The sequence below is a fragment of the Cyrtonyx montezumae genome, unplaced genomic scaffold (assembly GCF_038088225.1).
Source record: "Cyrtonyx montezumae isolate F1298 unplaced genomic scaffold, pur_monq_1.0 scaffold_20, whole genome shotgun sequence".
NCBI lineage: Eukaryota > Metazoa > Chordata > Aves > Galliformes > Odontophoridae > Cyrtonyx > Cyrtonyx montezumae.
Genome location: NW_027071937.1, coordinates 8477343 through 8499029, shown reverse-complemented (window position 1 = coordinate 8499029; position 21687 = coordinate 8477343). Strand labels below are relative to the sequence as shown.

The window sequence follows — 21687 nt, the reverse complement described above, 5'->3', positions numbered from 1 at the left end:
CAGTCTGGGAAGAGGCTCAGAAGGAGCCCAGGGTGATAGATGTACCTACTTACGTGTCTAAAATTGTACTATTTCCTCCCTGTCTTTATGTAACCAAGGAATAATCTTAGGGGTTGACCTGCTGTAATTGCAGGTGGATTTAATCCTTATTCATGTTCAAGCTAGTTCACTAAGCTTTGTACTACCTACAAATCTGAAACATAAGGAAGTTTGCTGAAAATGTTCTCCTGGACAGAGGAGCCAAATTAATTTGAATGTGGCTTGAAGTTGAAATGATCTGAAGCTTGTTTTTTGGAGAAAAACTAGCAAAAAAACCCACCAACAAACCCAACCCCAAAAGCCCCACACCTCTGAATAAGCAACATCTCAATCAGTTCATTAAGAATAATAAATATAAAGAAGAAAAGCGTGATTGACAGGAGAGAGCTATGACAGAATGCCTTTCTGACCCTGGAAAGGGTGAGGAGAACCAATGCCTGTTCTGTTTGGCAGTGTCCTAAGAGCAGAAAATGTAGAACTGGTGCAACGCAGGTGTTGTGAGCACAGGGTGTGAAGAGGGAAGCGAGAAAGTAGCAAAGGTGGAGAGCAGTCCTCCAGGAGGTCTGGGTGTTGAATGGAAACTTCCAGCAAAGAGGAGGCATTATATGAATAGTTTTCCTAAACTAATGGGAATAGAGATCCAAGGACAAAGCAAAACTTGAATTTCTTGGTGTACAGTGTCCGGAGCCCAGGTATTTTCTGAGCTACAATAGTAGAGTGTAATTGCATGAGAACAGCCAAGCTGCTGGCAAGATCTGTATAATATGTATACGCAAGAGCAGCACAAGATCCATTCTCTGTAGACAGCTGGGAACTGCTGTAGGGGTTGGAAAGGACCTCCAGAGAGCACTGAGTCCAGACCCTGCCAAAGCAGCTCCCAGCCCAGGGTGCACAGCTCGGTGTCCAGGTGGGTCCTGAAAGTCTCCAGAGAAAGAGACCCCACCACCTCTGTGTGCAGCTCCAGTGCTCCATCACTGCACTGGGAAGAAGTTCCCACACACATTGGTGCACAACTTCCCATGCTCCAGTTTGTGGCCATTTCCCCTCATCCTATCACCACACACTGCTGAGATAATGCAGTGGTTCTGTGAATGCCTCTTGCTGTGCAGACCTGAGCAGATCCCAGCAGAGGAGGTTGGAAGAAGGTCTCCCTCTCTCTTTTGTTCTCCCCATGGAGACATCATTCAATTGAAACACAAAAAGTCACGATTTGGAGAAAAAAAAAATCCCTGAGGCTTTGTTTTGAAATGTAGTCACCTTTTCAGAAATCTTATCTTCTGAAAGACTTGTGAGCTGCTGGGGGCACAGTTAATTTCATGCACTCACATATAACGGGAAGAGTGGAAAAGGGTGGTATGTGCTGGGAGTGTTTCTCTTTAAATAAACAGAATTCAGTCTGCCGATGACTGGTTGAGAAGAAAGGGTTTTATTTTAGTGATTGAAATCCTTAATCTGCCTTCAGAACGAGGAAGCTTAATGGCAGATCCAAAATCCTGAGGTTAAAAGCTGGTAGGAGGGGGCAGAGCTGAAGAGAAAGTAGTGCACAACCTTCAGGGTAACCTCAGGGGGACTTGTGGGTGGGCAGGGGTGGCATGACCTCACCTGTGGTCTGCGGAATTGGTTTCAAATGTCATTACATGACAAAGCACCCCTGGCACTGAACCAAAACCGCAGGCCAGATCTTGCAAAATGGAGTTAACTCACATTTGCTTGTGTGGTTGTTCACGCACGGTGCAACTGTTGTTGAATTAAGCTCTGCTGACCTGGCTATTTGAAAGAATTCGTGATGCAAACAGGCTGGTCTCAGCTCTCTGGACTAAATGCAAGTGTTGTGGCCGTCCACACTGCCCATTTTGCACACATGCAGTCTTCCAAGAATGCATTCTTGTTGTGAGTGGGGTCACAGAGCTGCATGTTTTAAATTAATCTGCTTGTACTGTGGGCAGAAGTACGTCTGGCACAGCTCAGCCAGCGCACCGCGGATAATCCCCCCACGGTAACTGTGTGTGAGTGCTGGTTCTGTACGGGAGGCATTACTTTGTTGGGGGTTCCTGTAAACATAAGCTATGCAACAAAATCTGTCAAAAGCAGTTATCAGCTGATATGTTATTTTCTCCTGTTTCTGCTGGGAGCTTACAATGGGAGCTGGTGCTTGTTTTTCTTCCGAGAGCCCACGAATTGCAGCCAGGGTGCGGATTTTGTTTTTGTGTTCATCTCAGTAATTACAGCTAGTACAGCAGCCACTATTTTCTTTTTTTCAGAAGGCACCATGTATGGATTTTATACCCAGTAAACACGGCCCAGTGCTAGAACTTGAAAAAGTGCACTGGGCTGTTACTAAGCAATTAAATGCTGTAGCTCACGCCTGAGCTGAGTGACGCCATCTCGCCTAGCGGGCGATCTCATTAGGCACGTGAAAATATTTCACCAGGGAATTTGATTTCTGCATTTCAGAACAGCACAGGGGCTGGTGCTGGGTTTGGGGCTCCGCAGATGGTGCAGCAGGGATTCAGCAAGCAGCTGCATTTTGCAGAGCAGGGCTTCACAACCCGTTCCTCACTTATACTGTGTCACTTCTTCCCCGCAAAGGAGAATATCTCAATGCTAATTTTCATAGCACCATAGTTTTATTTAAACTTCTATTCTCATAAATTAACTCCTTCTAAATTAAGTGATCAGACACTGTATTCAGATGCTGCATACTGTAACGTGTTTTTATGCTGAAGAAGTGCAGATACCGTGCATGTTCCTGGGGAAAACAAAGCTCCCCTCTGCCAAAATGTGCAGGTTTGCTCCTCTTCCCTTTTTTAGGAACTCTTACTTTAAGTTTGCTGCTTTTCAGCTTCTGAGACTAAAACAAATCTACTTCAGGGTGGTGTTCAGTGACGGGAGGATGAACAAAGAAAGAAAAAGCTGTAGGGAAGTGGGTTTTCCTCTTTCTCTCAGATAGCTTTCTTGCAATTAAAAATGAAGGATTAAAAGATGCACCTAAAAGATGTAACTTACATTGCTATGAGAGTGCAGGACAGCAGAGCATCCGTCTGTGAGGTTTGGATTGAACAGTTATTGCCACATGCTGCAGATGGATGTGCCTTCAGGAAGATACCTCTGTAAGGGCTCCTGGGGGACAGGGGGGAAGTGATGTTCTGTTTTCAGTGTAGGTGACCAAAAAGTGTGACAGCCCTATTTTTTTGGAGTTGATTGGTTTCTTCACCCTGAAATGCTACTTTCACAATACATTATTACAGTACCTGTAATGTTTTGGCTCTGTTCTCTTTCAGGTAGAGGCACTAACCCGTCAGCCTAGAGCCACAACAGTTCATGCCGTCAGAGACTCAGAACTTGCCAAACTCCCAGAGGGAGCCCTGACATCCATCAAACGCAAATTCCCCCAGGTAGGAAAATTACAACTATTTTCTGTCTTCATCAAGTGATATTTTGGGAGCTAAAACTCTCCATTAGCACAGAGTCCTCTGATTTTTTTGCGTGATTGGTGTGTTCTCAGAAAACGTTTTGTTCTCCGTCTTGATCTGATCTGATCTATTCCAGACTTTCACCATCTTCTCTCCCTTTATCTTCTATGTATCTGGAAAAAGTTCCCATTACTATGTATGCATGTCCTGCATTTAAACTGGAAATCACTTGGTGGTATTAATAATTAATGGCAGTATGATTTTTAAAATCACTTTATAATATTATTCATTTGTCCTGCTCACTAGGACTCAAAGTCAAGCCTTGATTATACGCACTTTTATTTCCAGAGCATTGATACTTGGGAGCTGGTTTTCTTCTTCCTCCCTTTCTGTGCCATCCATCCTCATTCTGCAACTGCCACCATCTCTTTATGTCCTGAGGACTGATTGCTCCCTTGAATCCATCAAATCATTCATCTTCTTTAATTCACTTGACATTATACCTCTCTTGTGCAAATCTAAGAGTGACGGACTTAAAATTTAATTGTTTTTGTCCTTAAGTGCATCACGGGCATTAAGCACTAAATCATTTAACTAGCCTTAAAGACAGTTCTTTAATGCTGTTACTTCAACTTATTTCTGATTATTCTTTGTCCTCTCTTTAAGACGTGGTTATTTTACCAGGTTTCTTAAAAAGCTTCAAAAGTGACAAGCCTGATTAAACTATTCATATTCTTCTGTGTTTCTAAGGCCATAATAACATTTTGGAGAGAATTTTTTTTAATTGTGAAATAGAAAGTCTGTATTCGTGCATTCCCACATTACAGAAGCTTAGTGTTTTTGTCTGAGTTAATGCTGCACAGTTTCATCATTGCAGTGAGTGTTCAGACTCTTCCTGATTTCCATGTGAGCATAATTTTTACTGAAACGTTTTTGGATTTGTCAGGTACTAAGTCACTGCTGGGTCCCTGAATCTGTAGTCTGCTGATTCTATTCTTGTCTGTCAGCTTAACAGATCTGTTGCCTGTGTTTATAAACTGGTAGCAATAGATGACTTCTTGTACATAATGAGCTACAAACTGGGCAGAGATAGCATAGCATGCTGGTTGAGTTGCCCTTTCTCCTTGCTGACTGAACAGGAGATGAGGAAGTGAGCCAGCTGGAATTTCAAACCACCTTTCTCTTTACGTAGTCGGTGATTTTAAATGTTATCCATAGACATTTAAATAGTGAATTACTGGCTAGCAATAAACATTTAACATTCTGTAATATCTTCATTGCTGAGCTGCACAAAGGCTGGGTTCTGATTCTGCATTTTCATCATGGACAAGAATAATTTTCTGTGTCTTTACTCTTTCCACTCTTTCCTTTTCTTGTTCTATCAAAGGGCAGAATTTCACTCCCCGGATGGTACTCTGTAGGGCTTTGAATCTTTCCAGTTTGCAGCTGAAGCTGAACTAGAGTGCTGCATTTATAGTGCTATTCAAGCATTTATTTGTAATAGAATTCAAATAATCCTCCCATATCTAAAGAATCCGTTCTGTCAGCCACGAATTCCTAATACATTCTACCAGCCACAAATTCCTAACCTTTTTAGGACTGAGTTTTGGAGGGTCTTAGACATGCATATGGTTTAGCTACTTATTTGTAATAGAACAAATGGAAAAGTTGTCTCTCAAAAGAAGGTGTTAGTAAAATACATTATTTGCTGCTGCTGTTTGAGATCCCTGAGTTCCAATATTAACATTAAACTAGTGTCAAAATTGTGAGTTATACCTGTATAGGGTATAGTGTCACCTGTATAGGGTGATTTTTGAACAAGCATTAGAATTAGAGGAACATAAGGAGATTTGTTGCCTTTGGACTGTCTTAAGAAACTAAGATAAAATGTTTATATGATCTCAGAGTTCTTGTGTCTTCTGCTTTTGCCTGCTAGATCCATTAGACAAAAGAGAGGAAGGGTGGAAGTGAGGGAGAATTCAAGTGACAGAGGAAAATAATTGGCTAGAAATCTTGAAATCTGCTGGGAAGTACAAAGGCAACAGTGAAGTTCAGGGAATGTAATGAGAGAAGTCTCTGAGATAGGAACGAGTCCATTGCCTTCAGGGCAGGTTCTGGGCAGCAGTTTCCTAGAAAAAGAATCCAGGGATCATAGCATTGCTCAGGTGGGAAAAGACCTTCAAGATTATCAAGCCCAACCATGGGGATAATAGAGATCGAAAGCTGAACATGCCTTAACAATGCCATGCTGCAGTGGAATATAACTCTGTTATTGAAAGGGGAGAAATCCTTGCATTCTTCCTGCTATTGGGAAAGCTTCAATATCAGCCTGTGGCAGCACACTGGAAGGAAGAGGCAGACCAAGTGATGAGAGGCTAAGGGATCAAAATATGGTTGGCTGGTGTTTGGAAACATTAACCTCTAAAGGCAGAAAGACTGAAAGGTTAATGGAAGAAATGATAGCTATTTTCAAGTGTATAAAGTCATCTTCTGATAGAAAGGGCATGAGTTACTCACCATATCAAGACAGAGCAAATGGTAGTGTACAGAAATTGCAGCAGCTGGATATTGATAAAAGTCTGCATCTACTCCCTAGAAAGGCTAAAAGATTGTTACTTGTTTGGATAACCTCTTAAAAAAATCATTGTGTTTGAGGTGGTGCTCAGTGCTGAGCGGAGGGATGAGCCGGGTGAACTCTGTGTGGTGTTCCCTCCTGTTGCTCTGGTAGAAGGATTTCTATGCAGGATGTATGATGTCCTCCCTGTGCACCCAGCAGGAATACAGCAATGAAGGGATAGCGGGTGCAGTCGTTTGGGAATACCTGACTAGACAGCAATAACTAGAGTACGATTCTGCAGCGTGATGGAGGATCTCCCTCTTAGTTCTCTTGTATAGGGGGGGGAAAACAAAAACAAATCAAAACAGACTGTGCCTCTGTCAAACATCTGTATCTCTGACTGAGTGAGGAGGTTCTGCACACCTGATTGTGTTTGGGGTAACAGTGATCAACCATTGGTGCTTATTCCCTGAGCTGAGCTGAATGCTTGTGGTTCAGAGGAGTCCCACAGCAGAACTGCTCTTGTTTTGGTGTTCCTCCGTGGAGCCTAAAGGGACAGAACAGCCCAGAATGGTGCAGTTTCAGAGACAGAATTACCCTTTCAATCAAGTTCCCCTTCAGCTTTGCTTCATGTGAAGGGTGAAGATCCTTTTAATTCCAATAGAGGAGAGCCTTAATCCTGCACATTTTTTGCCAGTCCTGATGTTTGTTGCTGATCCACCAGGCAATCCAACTCTTGAATACATTAGTAGAAAAAGTTCATAAGTTCATAAGTTCATAAGTTCATAAGGTTGGAAGGGACCTATAAGATCATCTAGTCCAACCATCCTCCTATCACTATCTCTACCCAACTACTAAATTAAGTCCTTAAGCACCTCATCTAAACGCTTCTTGAACAGCGCTAGGGATGGTGCCTCAACCACCTCCCTAGGCAGGCCATTCCAGTGCCTGACCACTCTTTCAGAAAAGAAATGCTTCCTGAGGTCTAATCTAAATCTTCCCTGGCGCAACTTGTGGCCATTCCCTCTCGTCCTGTCATTACTTATCAGGGAGAAGAGGCCTACCCCCTCCTCACCACAACCCCCCTTCAGGAAGTGGTAGAGTGCTATAAGGTCTCCTCTGAGCCTCCTCTTCTCCAGACTAAACAATCCCAGCTCCCTCAGCCGCTCCTCATAAGACTTGTGCTCCAGGCCCCTCACCAGTTTTGTTGCCCTTCTCTGAACACGCTCCAGGGCCTCAATGTCCTTCTTGTAGTGAGGGGCCCAAAACTGAACACAGTACTCGAGGTGCGGCCGCACCAGAGCTGAGTACAGGGGGATGATCACCTCCCTGCTCCTGCTGGCTACACTATTTCTAATACAGGCCAGGATGCTGTTGGCCTTCTTAGCCACCTGTGCACACTGCCGGCTCATGTTGAGCCGAGCATCAACCAACACCCCCAGGTCCTTTTCCTCTCTACATTCTTCAAGCCATTCTGCCCCAAGCCTATAGCATTGCATGGGGTTATTGTGGCCAAAGTGCAGGACCCGGCACTTGGTCTTATTGAACCTCATCCCATTTAGCTCAGCCCAGCTGTTCAGCCTATCCAAATCCCTCTGAAGGGCCTCCCTACCCTCAGGCAGTTTGACACATCCTCCCAGCTTTGTGTCATCTGCAAACTTACTGAGGGTACACTCAATTCCCTCATCTAGGTCATCAATAAAGATATTAAACAAGATGGGCCCCAAAACTGACCCTTGGGGGACACCACTCGTTACAGGACGCCAGCTGGACTTAACTCCATTAACCACTACCCTCTGGGCACGGCCCTCCAGCCAGTTCTCCACCCAGAGAAGAGTGAACCTGTCCACACCACGGGCTGCCAGTTTCCTTAGGAGAATACTGTGGGAGACCGTGTCAAAGGCCTTGCTGAAGTCCAGGTAGACTACATCAACAGCCTTTCCCTCATCTACCTGTCTGGTCACCCAGTCATAGAAGGAGATGAGGTTGGACAAGCACGACCTGCCCCTGGTGAACCCGTGCTGGCTGGGTCTGATCCCTTTATTGCCATGCACGTGTCGTGTGATCTCCCTCAATATCATCTGTTCCATAACTTTCCCTGATACCGAGGTCAGGCTGACAGGCCTGTAGTTCCCCGGGTCTTCCTTACGGCCTTTCTTGAAGATGGGAGTCACATCGGCAAGCCTCCAATCTTGTGGGACCTCTCCAGATAACCAGGAATGCTGATAGATGGCAGAAAGTGGCTCGGCAATCACCTCTGCTAGCTCCCTCAGCACCCTTGGGTGGATCCCATCTGGCCCCATGGACTTGTGGCAGTTCAGATGGAGGAGAAGATCTCTGACCGTCTCTGCTTGAATCACAGGGGGTGCATTATGCACCCCGTCCCGGACTTCCAGGTCAGAAAATCTACCTGATATGTGAGAGAATTGTAAACATGAGTTATTCTTGTTCTAATCAGCAATGAGAAATGAGCAAAATCACACTCTGTTCATCCTTACAGCAATTCACATTCCTTGAGCTGTGCTGCACAGCTGATGCTCAGGGGTGCACCATCTGTTTGCTTTCTTCTTTGTCTTCTTTTCCATATATCTGCTTTGGTCCTATTTCGGACAGGACATCGAATTGCAGGGGTCTTTGTGACCTGCTCTAGCTGCTGTTATTCTGGGGGATGAAGCAGATGGGTGAGCATGGGGATTCTCACCCATCTCTGCCAGTAACAGCCAGATTTTCTGAATACATGCCCGGAGTGCCAGATGTTGATTTCTAGATCCTGCTCAGTATACATAGAATCAAATCTAGCTCCTTAGGACAGCATCCCAACCTTGAGTTGCTCTGGATAGGTCACCCTGAATGCTCCCCACTGAAGGGGGTCCACAGTGCAGAACATCTCCTTGGACTCCTCAGGACTCACATCTGCAGCCACAGCTCCCCAGCACAGTCCCGGGGGCACTCAGCCAGCTGGAGCATTTGCTCCTCTGACAGCCTAGGAGCTTGCTTCTGGTGCTACTTGAGGCTATACAGAGTTGCAGGAGTGAAATGGAATTGATTCTTTCTATTTCCATCACTGCTTTAGCTTCTGAAAAGTAGGACGGAGAGTAAGCTCACGAATTTTGGCACCATGAAGCAGTTCTGAATCAGTGGCAAGAGCACAGAATTTGTTAACAGATTAGAGATATTCTAACATCAGTGCACAACTTGGATCGCGTTTCATAGTTCGTCTTTGCCTCTAGTGAGCTGAGATTTTTATTTTATCTTTTCATAACTCTAACTTGAAATTTCGACCTGCCATCGCTGATGGAAGTTGTGTTGTGAAATTGCTTTGGTGCCGTGGAGAAGTGAACTGTGAGACATCCTTCTGTGTGCTCCTAACGTGCCTGAGAAATCGCAGAGTTTTTCTGCATCTTTTAATTCTCAAAGTCTGCCCTCGGGATTTAAATAAATTCAGAACTCATCATCCATCTTTAGCAGTGAGGTTTGCTGTGTCTGTATGCCTATTTTAACCAGGGCTTTTTGGAACTTTCCCTAGAGTTATCTGCCTTACAAAGTGAGCTCAGTAACGTGCACTCCTTTCAAAGCGCTTCCCCCCAGCACTGTGGATATTGCGCATCGTGTTATTCAAGCTTGATGTAGCACTATGGGATGGGTCAGGAGAGGCCACGCTTCTGGATTTTTCCTTGTTATTTTTTTTCCTGGCCCATTAAAATAAGTTTTCCTTGACAGTGGGAGAAGCGGATGTGAAAAAGAGCAAAGAGAAGCATTCAGTGGAAGCGTAGTCGCTGACTGCAGCTCCCCGAGGTGAGGCAGGCAGGAGTGCGTGCTTAGTCATGGCACTGATGTGAGGCTGACATTTTTCTTCAAGACATGATTGATCACAGGCATTAGGAGCTTCAACAACCCCAGGATCGAGCTTCAGTTCCTCTGTGTGCTTTGGTGGCATTTGTAAAGGGGCCAGGAATGGTTGCGAGTGAGCATTTAGGATTTGCTTTGTCACTGCGGTTCTTGAGCCACGCAAGTTTTAATCTGAACCCCCCTGCTGAGCTCCCTGGTTCTGTGACACACGGAGTGCTTTGTAGGCTAACTGATGTGGGAGAGAGCAAGCTTCAATGATGCCGTGGTTTTATGAAGCTGATGAGCTGATTTGCCTCTCTTCCTCCCTTGTGCTCCCTCCCCAAAAAGCCTTCAGAAGGTGGGTAGCAAATAATCTCCAGTCCTGGAATGAGCTCTATAGAAACAGAACTGCCATTGTGTGAGTTTGTGTAGTTAAAATGGCTATTATTACTATTTTACCCCAATTGTACTTACTTTGTAGAATAGAAAACCCTTGGCAGCCCTGTTTTCCACAGTAGCTTATTCATGTTGAGTCTCTGTGGTAGAGAACCCATTTGCTTGTCCTTTAACTAAATCAGATGTATGTGCAGGTCTATAATACCATGCTCTGAAGGTGCCAATAAATTGTTATTTAACATTTAAGCTAAAAGTGGTCTGTCAGTTGCCTGTTTTGAAGGTTTAACTTAAATATACTTTATATATATGTCTCAACTTCAAAGTCAGATGAAAATACATCGCTCTGCTGTGAGCAATTTTATTCACTGCAAGAACACTGTTCTTTTGGGTGTGGATGGTGCTAGAGGATCCACTGGAGAGGATCAGAATAGACTTGGAAGGGAAACCACCCTCAGATTTGTAGGGCTCTGTAGCAGTTGCTTGTATGGGATCCAAGCTGTGCATCAGACTGGCTGCCTCAGCCAAGGCTGGCTTCCTAAAGCAGAAGCCTGCAGGCAGACAAGAAGACACCACTGACAAGAGATAGGACCATCTCTTGGCTTTCTTGAAGAGGTTTTTTGTGTCTTAAGTGTACAAAACAACATACAGTTAAATCTGATCCCTAGTTTAGATTTTTGTTAAAGCTTTTCAGCAATCACAAAACAAAATACTAGTAAGTAGTGGAAGATTTTAACTCAATCTACGGGGCTACCAGGAGCAATGTGCTTTATGATGCTCCAACCCACCCCTCCTCCTTCCCCACCCTCAGGAAGGAGAGGTGGAGGTAGGAGAGGCAGGAGGTTCCAGTGAAGGGATGTGTCCCCCATTATAGAAAGCCCAAGCTGGTCAGATTCAACAAAGCACACTTGTTCATCATTACCCAGGATACTGAATTATTGTTTTGCCTTGAAAGTGGCTTCTCACAGAGTCCTGGGGGTGCACAAGGGGCTGGGAGGGGACAGAACCAGGACAGCTGACCCAGGCAGCCCAAGGGGATGTCCCAGACCTTTTGGTGTCATGCTCAGCAGTAAAACTGGGGGAGCTGCTGCTGCTCAGGGACTGTCAGGGAGTGAGTCAGCAGGTGGTAACTGCCTTGTGCTTATTATAGCAGCTTAATCTATGGGCTTTGTCCTTTTCTGATTCTGTATGGGCAGTGAGCTGTGTTGTGCTGAGCTGCCTGCTGGGTTAAACCACAACGCACATTTCTCCTAACCAAGGTGAATTTGTACTACTGTTCAGTGCCTTTAAATCAATTAGCTGTGGCTGTAATAGTCTATGAATTCAGAAACGGGATATTGGTGCAGATTTTGTGAAATCTTGGTGAAATTTTTCTAGACTGGCTTAGTAGATAGTTAGCTGAGACTAGAGAGATGTTTGGCACCATTGGTTGCTATTAACAGGCAATTTGTCCAGCAATCTGCAGCTCACAGAAAAAAAATACTTTCCCATGGACACTTATTTACAGCGGAGTTTGCATTAAAGTCACATTCAGATGGGCTTAATGTAAAGCAGCTCTAGAGTTTCACAGTTGAATAGGAAGAAAAGCTTTAGCTAGACTATCTCTGGAAGATTTAGGGAGCTGTGGACATCAGGCTGAAATATTTCAGGGAATTATAGGAAATGGGGCACTGCAGGGTAACAGCAGCCATTCGAGTGTGGGAATTATCTTAGTGTGAAGCAGGTAGAGCAGGAGAGTACCTCACACCTGAGGTGGATGAGGAGCCAGCACCGTTGCTAGCAGATGCTGTGTTGGAATCCTGCCTGGCCCCATGGCTGACAGAGATTTGTTTGGAAGCTGTAGTGACTCACCTGAAGGCCAGAGAATACGGTCCCCTTGGGATGGGAAGTTCAGTCCCTGCCCTGCAATGCAGAGGCTGCAGGTCTTTACAGAAAAGTTTATTGTTAGTTAAGCAGAGGGAAAATTAATGGCTTGCCACAACCCCTGTACCAAGTGCAGAAGCAGTTCCTGTTCAGTGCGAGGGAGTGGGAGCTGCTGGGCTAACCTGAGTGGGTCTTCCTCAGGATGGAGTTGTGTCAGGAACAGCAAGCACATCTCTGGGTAGCTGAGGTGGCTAAGTGGCAAGATGAAAGCTAGGAGATGGTGAAGTGGCGTTGAGAGCAGTTCTAATGTCATTTGAGGAAGAAATCCATGTCCCTGCAGACACCCAAGGTCAGGCTACGTGTGTCTGTGAGCACTGATGGAGCTGTTGGTGTCCCTGTTCATTGCAGGGAGTTGGATCAAATGGCCTTTAAAGATCCCTTCCAACTGAAATGATTCTGTGAAATACTCCCTATTAAACCTGCATGGAAGAGTTCCGATGAGTTAATCTGGGAAGGTAAGGTAAGGAGAGGGAAGAAAAGCTTTCTCCTTTGCAAAATCTGTCTCACCTGAGTGCCCTGTTGTGGGACATGTTTTATGAATTTATATATGCAGTGTCTGCAGGAAGAGGAGAGATCTCAGGGCTTTTGGACAATGGCACTGATGCACCTGGACTCCTGAGTGGCCTTTGAATTAAGTATTTCTCTATATTCTATCCCCATAAATAAGCCTTCTTCCTTCTGGTCTCTTGCTTAAGCTCTGGAGAGTGAATTTGTTTGCTTCTTTTTGGCTGTTGACCTGGCCCTCTGCAATGTGCAGGGCAGCTCCTTGGCCCTGGAGCCCTGAGCCTCACTGAGAGGCCCTATAGGTGTGTGTGACACTGTAGGTTGTTGGCAAAGCCTGGCAAATGTGAACTTTGAGTCACTTTATAGCTTGAAATGGTAGCATTGTGACTAGGAGGGCAATACTGTATGCAAGGATGAGCTCAATCTGCAGCATGGTCATTTCATCTGTGTAGCCCTATCTGTGCCTGGGCTTAGAACAGAAGTGCCTAATTGAAGTCTCTACTCATTATTGGCTCAAGTGATTAACTGCAATTAAGTGAACAGGATTTACTCACTGCAAGCATGGTTTATAATCATGAGGAATGGTAAATTCAACTTCCTCACAAACTAAACCGTGCTTGCCTCTCTCCACGGTATTAAGGGGTCGAAAAGTTGCATTTACTTTGCAGGCAATTAATGATTGTAGCCTCATTTAGGAACCTCCTGTTGTCCTTGGATAAATCTGCACTCTAACTATTTGCCTTTTTTGCAGTGCATGTTTTTTTTTAAAACCAAAGTCAAACCTTAAATACAAACAGAGTGCTTCTGTGCCAGCAGATTGGGCTGCAGCTGTGTGTGTGTGAGCAGGGCATGCCTTTGAGGTGCTAGGAGAGACTGCAGTCCAGGACTGAAGGCACCAGACATCTCTGCTAGAAAGGCTGCCTGGCCCCAGGAATGGGGCTGCAGTGGGAATGAGACCATTTTGCATAGCTGGTTCCCAGCAGCACTGTCAGAGTTCTTGCTTTCTCACCTCAATTTCCCCTTGCTACCAAATCCAAGTGTTTTTCCTTCCAAATGCTCCAGAATTGGTAACACAGGGGTGCCTGCCAGTGCCCAGTTAGCTGGCCTTCTGCCAGTGCCTTCGCCCATTGGGTGTTCCCTGGCACATTTGCAGTAATATGTTTCCCTAATATCCCTTCCTATCCCAGGGGCTAACTTCTGCTCCCTTCCCAAAGCTAAAGCAGCCCATCATGCTTCCAGCTCCCCTCCTGCTCCTATATCCCTGGAGCTGCTGGGACACCTGACGGATGGGTGGCTTTGTCTTTCTTTTCTTTTTTTTTTTTTGGTCTGTGGATTTTGAATTCTGCTTAGGCTGCTCTGCAGAGCAGTGGTTTTAGATCGGTCACTGAAGCTTGGATCTATTGTTGATGAAGAAGTGTGATTTATAATGACTTCTCCCTCAAAGCAATGAACAAACCTCTGTTGAGGAAAAACGTTGCCTTTTTTTTTATGTGAAAGAAAATGTATAGTGTAGGTAATACAGAACTCCAAGGAAATTTCAGGCCAGTTCTTAGCTACGATCTCAAATTGATGTTCCTTCGACGTTGCCATGACTGCGACAGAGTGACTCATCCTGTTATGGTGAGCAATTTGCTTGTCTTACAAAGTCACCGGGGAAATAATTTTCCCATATCTATACGCACCAAGGCAGCAAGGCTTGCTTTTGCAAACAAGACAAATAATATTTCCTGGTACTACAAGCAGCCGGCTGGAAAATGAGACCAATAGGTTCTATTCTTAGTTCTGTCATTAACCTTGGACATTTTCTTTAACTTCACTGGAGCTCTCCTTAGCTGTCTGTAAAGAGGAAAAAGTTATACATACAGGAGTTGGTTTTAGAACGTGATTAATATTCTGATGTTAAATCGGTCCAGAAGTGTAAAGCGTTGTTAAATAATACTTCCAAAACTGCTGGAGTGAAGTCCCAGTGTGTACTGTGGGTTGGCAGGTGGATGTGAGAGAGATGGGGATGGTGATGCTCCCAAAATCTGTGCTCACACATCACGTTGCGAGGCCTTGCGTTCTGTGGCAACCTCTTTTTAAATAGGATACATGGAGAGCTTCAGATGGGAAGCTGAGCTGCCCCAGCACTTAATCCATCTCCTCAGGGAGCAGAGTGCCTCTTTGGCTGAGATCTGGGGTTGCTTTTTGCTGCTGCCTGTTAGTTTGGAGGCACTCTGTTATTTCTGTGGGCTTCCTCTTTTGCTTTTTGTTTTGCTTTTTGATGTCCTGCTGGAGATCAGACTGAATTGTTTGCCTGGGGGAGAATATCTAATGATTACTCTGATGATTCTGAATGTGCTTAAGTATCTTGTTTCTTATTTGGAAAAACATTTGTGCAGAGTTCTTTCAGAATAAACAACACATTTTTCAACTCTGCCATTGATTGATAATGTAATTATTAGTCTTCTGCTATAGCAGTTATTGGGAAGTATCGATTATCAGCATCGAAGATGAGCGTGGCTGTGAGAACAGGCAGAAAGTACATTTTAGAGTGGCTGAGGGGGAAAGAAAAGTGTCCCCTCAAAAGGACCATGCAAACGTGGTTTGAGGGGATGGTGGGGGAACGTCCTGCTAAGTGTTTTGTTCTGACACTGTGTGCTTCAAGAGTGTATTTGTCCTCTTAATGCAAGATGTCTGAAACTGTTTGCTGTGAACCGACTAACACACAGGGCCAGGGGGAAGCAGGGCTGTGTGGGGAGCTGTAGTGCACACTATACCTGAGCTGCTTGTAAAGGTGGAGGTGTACAGCAGGCGCCGAATACACAGAGTGACTTTGGGATACAAGCACACTGCAGAGAGAAAGCAGAGCTGACAACAGGGTTTGACTTATTTCCCCTAATTAATTGGATTTTTTTTTTTCTGTTCCCAGTGTTAGTTAAATAATGGCTGTTTTGTTTTTGTTTTTTTCTAGGTAAAACAAGACAAATAGTCACTATATATTATAGTCAGGAAAGAAGTAAGGTCTACAAAACTGTACCTCCTTACTGTTCAGCTAGAGAGAGCATTTTTCAAAACGCAGAAGTGTCCTTTTAACCACATTGTTTTTGGTATACCCTGCCTCAATGTTTGTTTCTTTTTGTTCTCTTGTCTCCCATTGCTAGGTTGTGACTAGACTTATTCACTTGCTGGGCGAGAAGATCCTTGGCAGCCTTCAGCAGGGAGGTAAGAGTCATTGCTGGACTATTCCCATCCATTCTGGTGCTTCCTTGGAACTGGAACTACATCATTAAATTCAGAAGAAGAAAGTGCATTCTTGACAAGAGAACTTGTCCCGAAATATTTTTGCTGGTGATTGTCACAAGTGCATGTTTAATTTGTTATATACACATACAGCAGTTTTTGGTGTGGGGGACGTGGCTGTATACGTATGGGAGTGGAACAATTTGCAAATGAGATGGAAAACTACTGCTGCATACATGCAGTGAAATATCCATGAAATTCCTTGGAAAGAACAGCTCCAAGGGATCATTAGAAAGAACTGCCACGATAGACTTGAATCTGACAGTCATGCTGAGTGGCATCTGCATATTGACTGACTTAGTATGTCTGTATTTGCATTATCCCAATGAATTGTCTGAGAGCAAATGGTTTATTATGCATTGGTTGGTATGTTCTATGTATGTGGCAGAGGCAAACCAAAGTGTATTTACTAATTGAAGTGAGTAGGAGGAAGTTTCCTGTAGTTGGTTGTTCTTAAGCAGCTTTTAAGAGGAAACAAATATGTGTTAACTGCTGATGGTGCCATGGGATTCTTTGCTGTTGTAGTTTTTTCATTGTTTTAATAGAAAAATTCTATACTATTTCCTTTATTGCAGTTTTTATGATATTCCAAGGTGATTGAAAATGAAGCAGTTGTCTTGCAGGTTTTGAAGCCTTTTGGGGGAGTGAATTTCCAAGTCGTCTGTTTAAGTGCTTTCTATACACCATCAGTTTTGTGTAAATCTCTAGCAGTAATTGTTCTTAGTCTCTTGTGTATGCTGAAATGCCTTTGAGACCTAGGGCAGAGTTTGCATTGCTTGGGAAATAGGACAATACGTGCTCTGGAGGAGATGGAAGGAAAATTAGTGGTAGGCAATAATAGGAGCTGGATCAGAGAACAGCCATTGAAGTTCTGAGGAGAGAAGGGCCGATGGAGATGAAAGAATGGAGCAGTGATATGTAACTTGTTTGAACCTACAAATACCTTCTTGAAGATCACCTGAAAGAGAGAAAAACTATTTAATGTTCTGTGGAGAGCTATTTTAAAAGACTTGAATATCCCCAGTGCTGAATACATTTGAAAAAGGTTTATCTGATATTTCTTTGTGTCCTACAGTGTACTATTGATCTTGCAAATGCACTTTAAATGAGTTTTCATATCAATTACAGTGTATCATGTGTTTCCATATGTCCATCTCAAGAATGGCACATGTTGGAGCTTTGCAGGGTGAAATAAGATGAGCTGGTTTCTAAATATTAACTTTGACATTGATTTTATTATGCACTTAACAGTTGAGTTGGCAGGTGCTAGCAGCGAAGTGAGATTGTCTGAGAGAGGTTGTAGTGGAAATAAACAGTATAAAAATGAAAAGAACTGTTTGTAGAACATACCAATCATTCTTTTCCTCAACTAAACTATCCAGGAAGATTGTTATTAAGTGCAACACAAACTTTGTTAAAGAGACTGGGGGCAGAGAAAAGCATTTTTTTTATGTTGGCTCAGTCTACTGCAGTGTATTGGAGATGCTTCCACAATCGCTTTGCAGCTGTTTTAGAGGTTCCATATTTTATTTTAATATTCATGCACACCTATCCATAAAGATCCACATTTTTCCATCTTAGAGAGGAGTGAAAATAGGTGTAAAGACTCCTAATAGAAACTTCATTGAAAACATGTATTTATTTCCTTGATCAGGAATACCATAAGAAATGGGTATTTATTTTGGTTATGTCTGGATACTGACAACTAAACTGGGGTTTGCTATCTAAGCTAATTCCCCTTGAGAGATAAACTGACGTCTCAAAGTTGTGGCTGTGTGTGGTGGATCAGTGCCTTTGGGCCTTTTTCTTAGCAGTTCAAGTAGACAGACATTGCATTTTACCTGTTCCTATCACTCAGATACCTTTAACTCTGCTCAGCTCTTACCTATGTGCTATGTCATCTGCTGATAATAACATAAATCCATTTTTTTTCCTGTTGTGCACGAATGTGGAATCTTTCCTTCTGTGTGAAGTGGAGGATGTTGCATTTAACTTAGGTGAAGCCATTCAGTGGTACTTCCCTTACTGCCTCCCAGCTGAAAGCTGTACTCTCTGTCCTGACACCCAGCTTTACCGTTTGACTGGATGACAAATGGTGTAGCTTTCTCGTTCCTGTTTGCTATTTTGTTTTTTTTCTTTTCCAATAGGCCGTCCTTTTGGGTTGCACAGCTCGAGCAGCAAGTGGGATGCCGGAAATCCTGCCAGCAATCTCTCCACGGTAGCAATTATGCCAGTGTCTGAAGATGTGCCACTTACTGCTTTCACTCTGGAGCTCAAGCATGCTCTCAGTGCTGTGGGTAAGAAGTGTTTATGTGTTACAGCATCATGGGAAATAAATGCCTCTTATCTTTCTGGAGAAGTGTAGTCAGGTATCTGTCAATCAGAGGCGGATTCATGCTACATTTGGAGGGACAGCCACATAGCAGTGCTCCAGATGAGACCTTCTTAATCTGTTTCTGCTTCTGACTCACTCTTTTTCTATCCTTATGTTTTCTAACATACAGTGGAAAATACAGTGGCCTCCGATTACTCAGAAATATTATCTGATCTGTGTGAACTGTTGCCTTAGCACTCCTAAGACTGCAGGTACTTCAGCAGATGAGTGCCTGCACGCTGTCCTGCTCCCACAGTGCCTGTTTGAGAGTTCAGTTTTTTCCTCTCTTAAGTGTGAGCTTCTTTCAGACTTTATGAGTTGTTCAGCTTGATCTCCCCAAAAGATTTCACATGCAGTTTTCTTTTACTAGGTAGGTAGGAAGTGGCAAGCATAAGACCAGATTGAGAAGGCTTGTGCAGGAGATCCATCCAGGTCAGCACTGGAATTCTGAACAGTCCTAAATCATGCCTTCCTACACTGGTTTACTTTTGTTATCCTGTTTGTTGCCAGCTTGTCTGTCTTGTGCTCACAAAACCACATACTGAACTTGGCCACTAAGGTAAAGACAACAGTAAATATTTCTATAAATACATCAACAGTAAGAGGAGGGCTAGGGAGAATCTCCATCCCTTGTTGGATGCAGAGGGGAACACAGTGATCACGGATCAGGTTAAGGCTGAGGTAATTAATGCTTTCTTTGCCACAGTCTTTACTAGTTCCCTGGCTCCTTGTGCTGGAAGATAGGATGGGGAACAGAATAGGCCCTGCATAATCCACGAGGAAACAATTTTGGATTTGCTTCAAAAGCTGGACATTCACAAGTCCATGGGACCAGATGGATTACACCCTAGAGTGCTGAGGGAGTTGGTAGATGTGGTTGCCAAACTCCTCTCCATCATCCTTCAACAGTCCTGGCTAACCAGGGATGGCCTGGTGGGCTGGAGGCTGGCAGATGTGACACCCATCCTCAAAAGGGGCCAGAAAGGTGATCCCCCAGCAGCTGCAGATGTATCAGTCTCACACTGATGCCAGGGAAGGCTATGGAATGGATAATCTCAGGAGCCATCACAGATCAATTAAAGGTCTACCAGGAGATCAAGCCCAGTCAGCATTAGTTTATGAATGGTAGATCCTGCTTGACAAACTTGATATTGTTCTATGACAAGGTGACCAGCTTCATGGATGAAATTAAGGCTGTTGATGTGGTCTACCTGGACTTCAGTAAAGCCTTTGACACTGTCCCTCACAACATCCTCATGCAGAAGCTGGCTGGCCATGGTTTAGATTAGTGTATGCTCTGCTGGGTGAAACACTGCTGGATGGCTGGACCTGAAGAGTTGTGGTCAGTGGAGTTGAATCCAGTTGGCAGCCACTTGTGAGTGGTGTTCTTCAGGGGCTCAGTACTGTGGCCACTCCTGTTTAACAGATTTATCAATTATCTTGATGAGGGGATTGAATGGACCCTCAGTAAGTTCGTGGATAACACCAAGCTGGGAGGGAGTGTTGATCTTCTGGAGGGTAAAAAGGCACCACAGTGGGACCTGGATAGACTGGATCAGTGGGTCAAGGTAAACAGTATGAGTTTCAGTAGGGCCAAGTGTCAGGTCATGCATTTTGGTCACAACAACCCCAGGAAACCCTACAAGCTTGGGGAGGGATGGAAAGGGACCTCGGTGTGCTGATGAACAGTGGGCTGAATGTGAGCCAGCAGTGTGGTCATATGGGAGAACATGGCCTATGAGGAGTGACTGAAGGAACTGGGGCTGTTTGGTCTCCAGAAGAGGAGGCTGAGGGGAGACCTTATTGCTCTCTTCACATCCCTGAAAGGTGATTGCAGTGAGAGCAGGGCATTTATAGAATGGGCTGTTAAGAACTGGAATAGGCTCCCCAGGGAGGTGGTTGAGTCACATCCCCGAACCCCGAACGTGTTTACAATCTGTCTGGATGTGGTGCTCAGGGGTGTGATTTAGCAGTGGGTTGTTAGGGCAGTATGGTTCGGTTGTGGTTGGACTCAGTGATCTTGAAGGTCTTTTCCATCCTGAGCAGTTCTATGATTCTGTGTTTTCAGTTTGCAATTGATTCATTAATTGCTGTATCAATTGTTGAAGTTGGGTGTGCAAGTTCCAGTTTCTCACAAGGCCATGTACCTAATTCACAGTTCAGTTCATGCTCCACTACAGCTTGATGCTTCCTGAATATCCTTTTTTCATCCTTAAATGCTATCATAGATCTTGAATAAATCTCCTGTAGTTCTTTGAATTGAAACTGCTGTCTCACAGCTCAGTATTTTGAAAAGAACAGGTTATATAATGCTTGATCTCTAACCACTTTGATTTATTTAATGGTTATTTCCTTTCTTGGTCTTAAGGGTATCTGGCACTTAGGGGAATTAGCACTTACTATTCTCCTTAAAAACCTTCTAGGTGAACAGGCAAAGGGAAATGCAGTTGAAGTTTGAGCTCCTTCACCTTTTGAGATACAAATTTGTATGCATTTGTTGCACTACAATGAGTACTAATTTGTGGGTGTTTGAAGATTCCTTTTATTTCGGGAATTCAAAAAAAAAAGTTCATAACAAAACAGATTTCAGCCATATCTGTATTGCTAATGGGTACTTTTAATGGATTGTTGCCAGCTTGTTTTGATGGGCGACATCACTAGGAGCCTGTAAATAAAACAAACCAAGATTAAGTATGTAAAAGGACTATTTAAAATAAAAATAACCGTTCTAGTTGAAAGCAACTGGAATGTAACAAACGAGGGGTTCTGTTTTGATCACTTGGCCTTTTCTTGTGAACCCTTCATTTTTATTTCCTGCATCTAAACTGATGTCTGTGTAGTACTTGGCAGCTATAGATAGTATACAACCTTGGCATCTGAAGTTCTTGCCAAAATGGAGCAGACGGCTGCAGTGGGAAGAGGAAAGTGTTGTGTGAAAACACAGCTAGCCATATGGTCCATAACACAGCTGGTAGACCAAGCTCTCTAGTCTTGATAGCCCCTGTTCGTCGGGTCAGCCTGGTGTTTATTCAGCCTGCAACTCTTTGAAGCAGTGGTTAACCTTCTGCTGATGGTTTATTGTGTGTTTGTATACTGTATGGCTCTCAGGGTCTTTTCTTAATACAGTCGGCATTTTATTTTTATTTTTTATCGGTGTTTTTTCATATTTTTTTTCCTATTGCTTCTGTGCTTTCTGCTGAGGCTGTGAGTTGTGTGAGCGTTCTGTGCTGATGTGTGACAAAACGGGCTGAGCAAGTTCAGTCAGTGCTGTGAAGCAAAATCTGAATTTACTTTTGGGTTTTCTTGATTGTGCACCTGATCAATTAGAACTCTATCCATCTGACACAGGAGGAAATCAAATACTCTGTCTGGAA

At 43.9% G+C, this 21687-nt stretch overlaps 1 protein-coding gene across 3 annotated transcripts in view; it reads left to right on the top strand.

The window, feature by feature from the left end:
- PNPLA7 (patatin like phospholipase domain containing 7) overlaps window positions 1-21687 on the top strand; it is a 198824-nt gene that overhangs the window by 46764 nt on the left and 130373 nt on the right. For all 3 annotated transcript variants that reach the window (XR_010622293.1, XR_010622292.1, XM_065737669.1), the window contains exons 19-21: window positions 3321-3434; window positions 15801-15861; window positions 18087-18236. Coding sequence is in view for 1 of the 3 variants with exons in the window: in XM_065737669.1 (XP_065593741.1) it covers window positions 3321-3434; window positions 15801-15861; window positions 18087-18236 (325 nt within the window). In the remaining 2 variants the exon portion in view is untranslated. The remainder of the gene's footprint in view (window positions 1-3320; window positions 3435-15800; window positions 15862-18086; window positions 18237-21687) is intronic.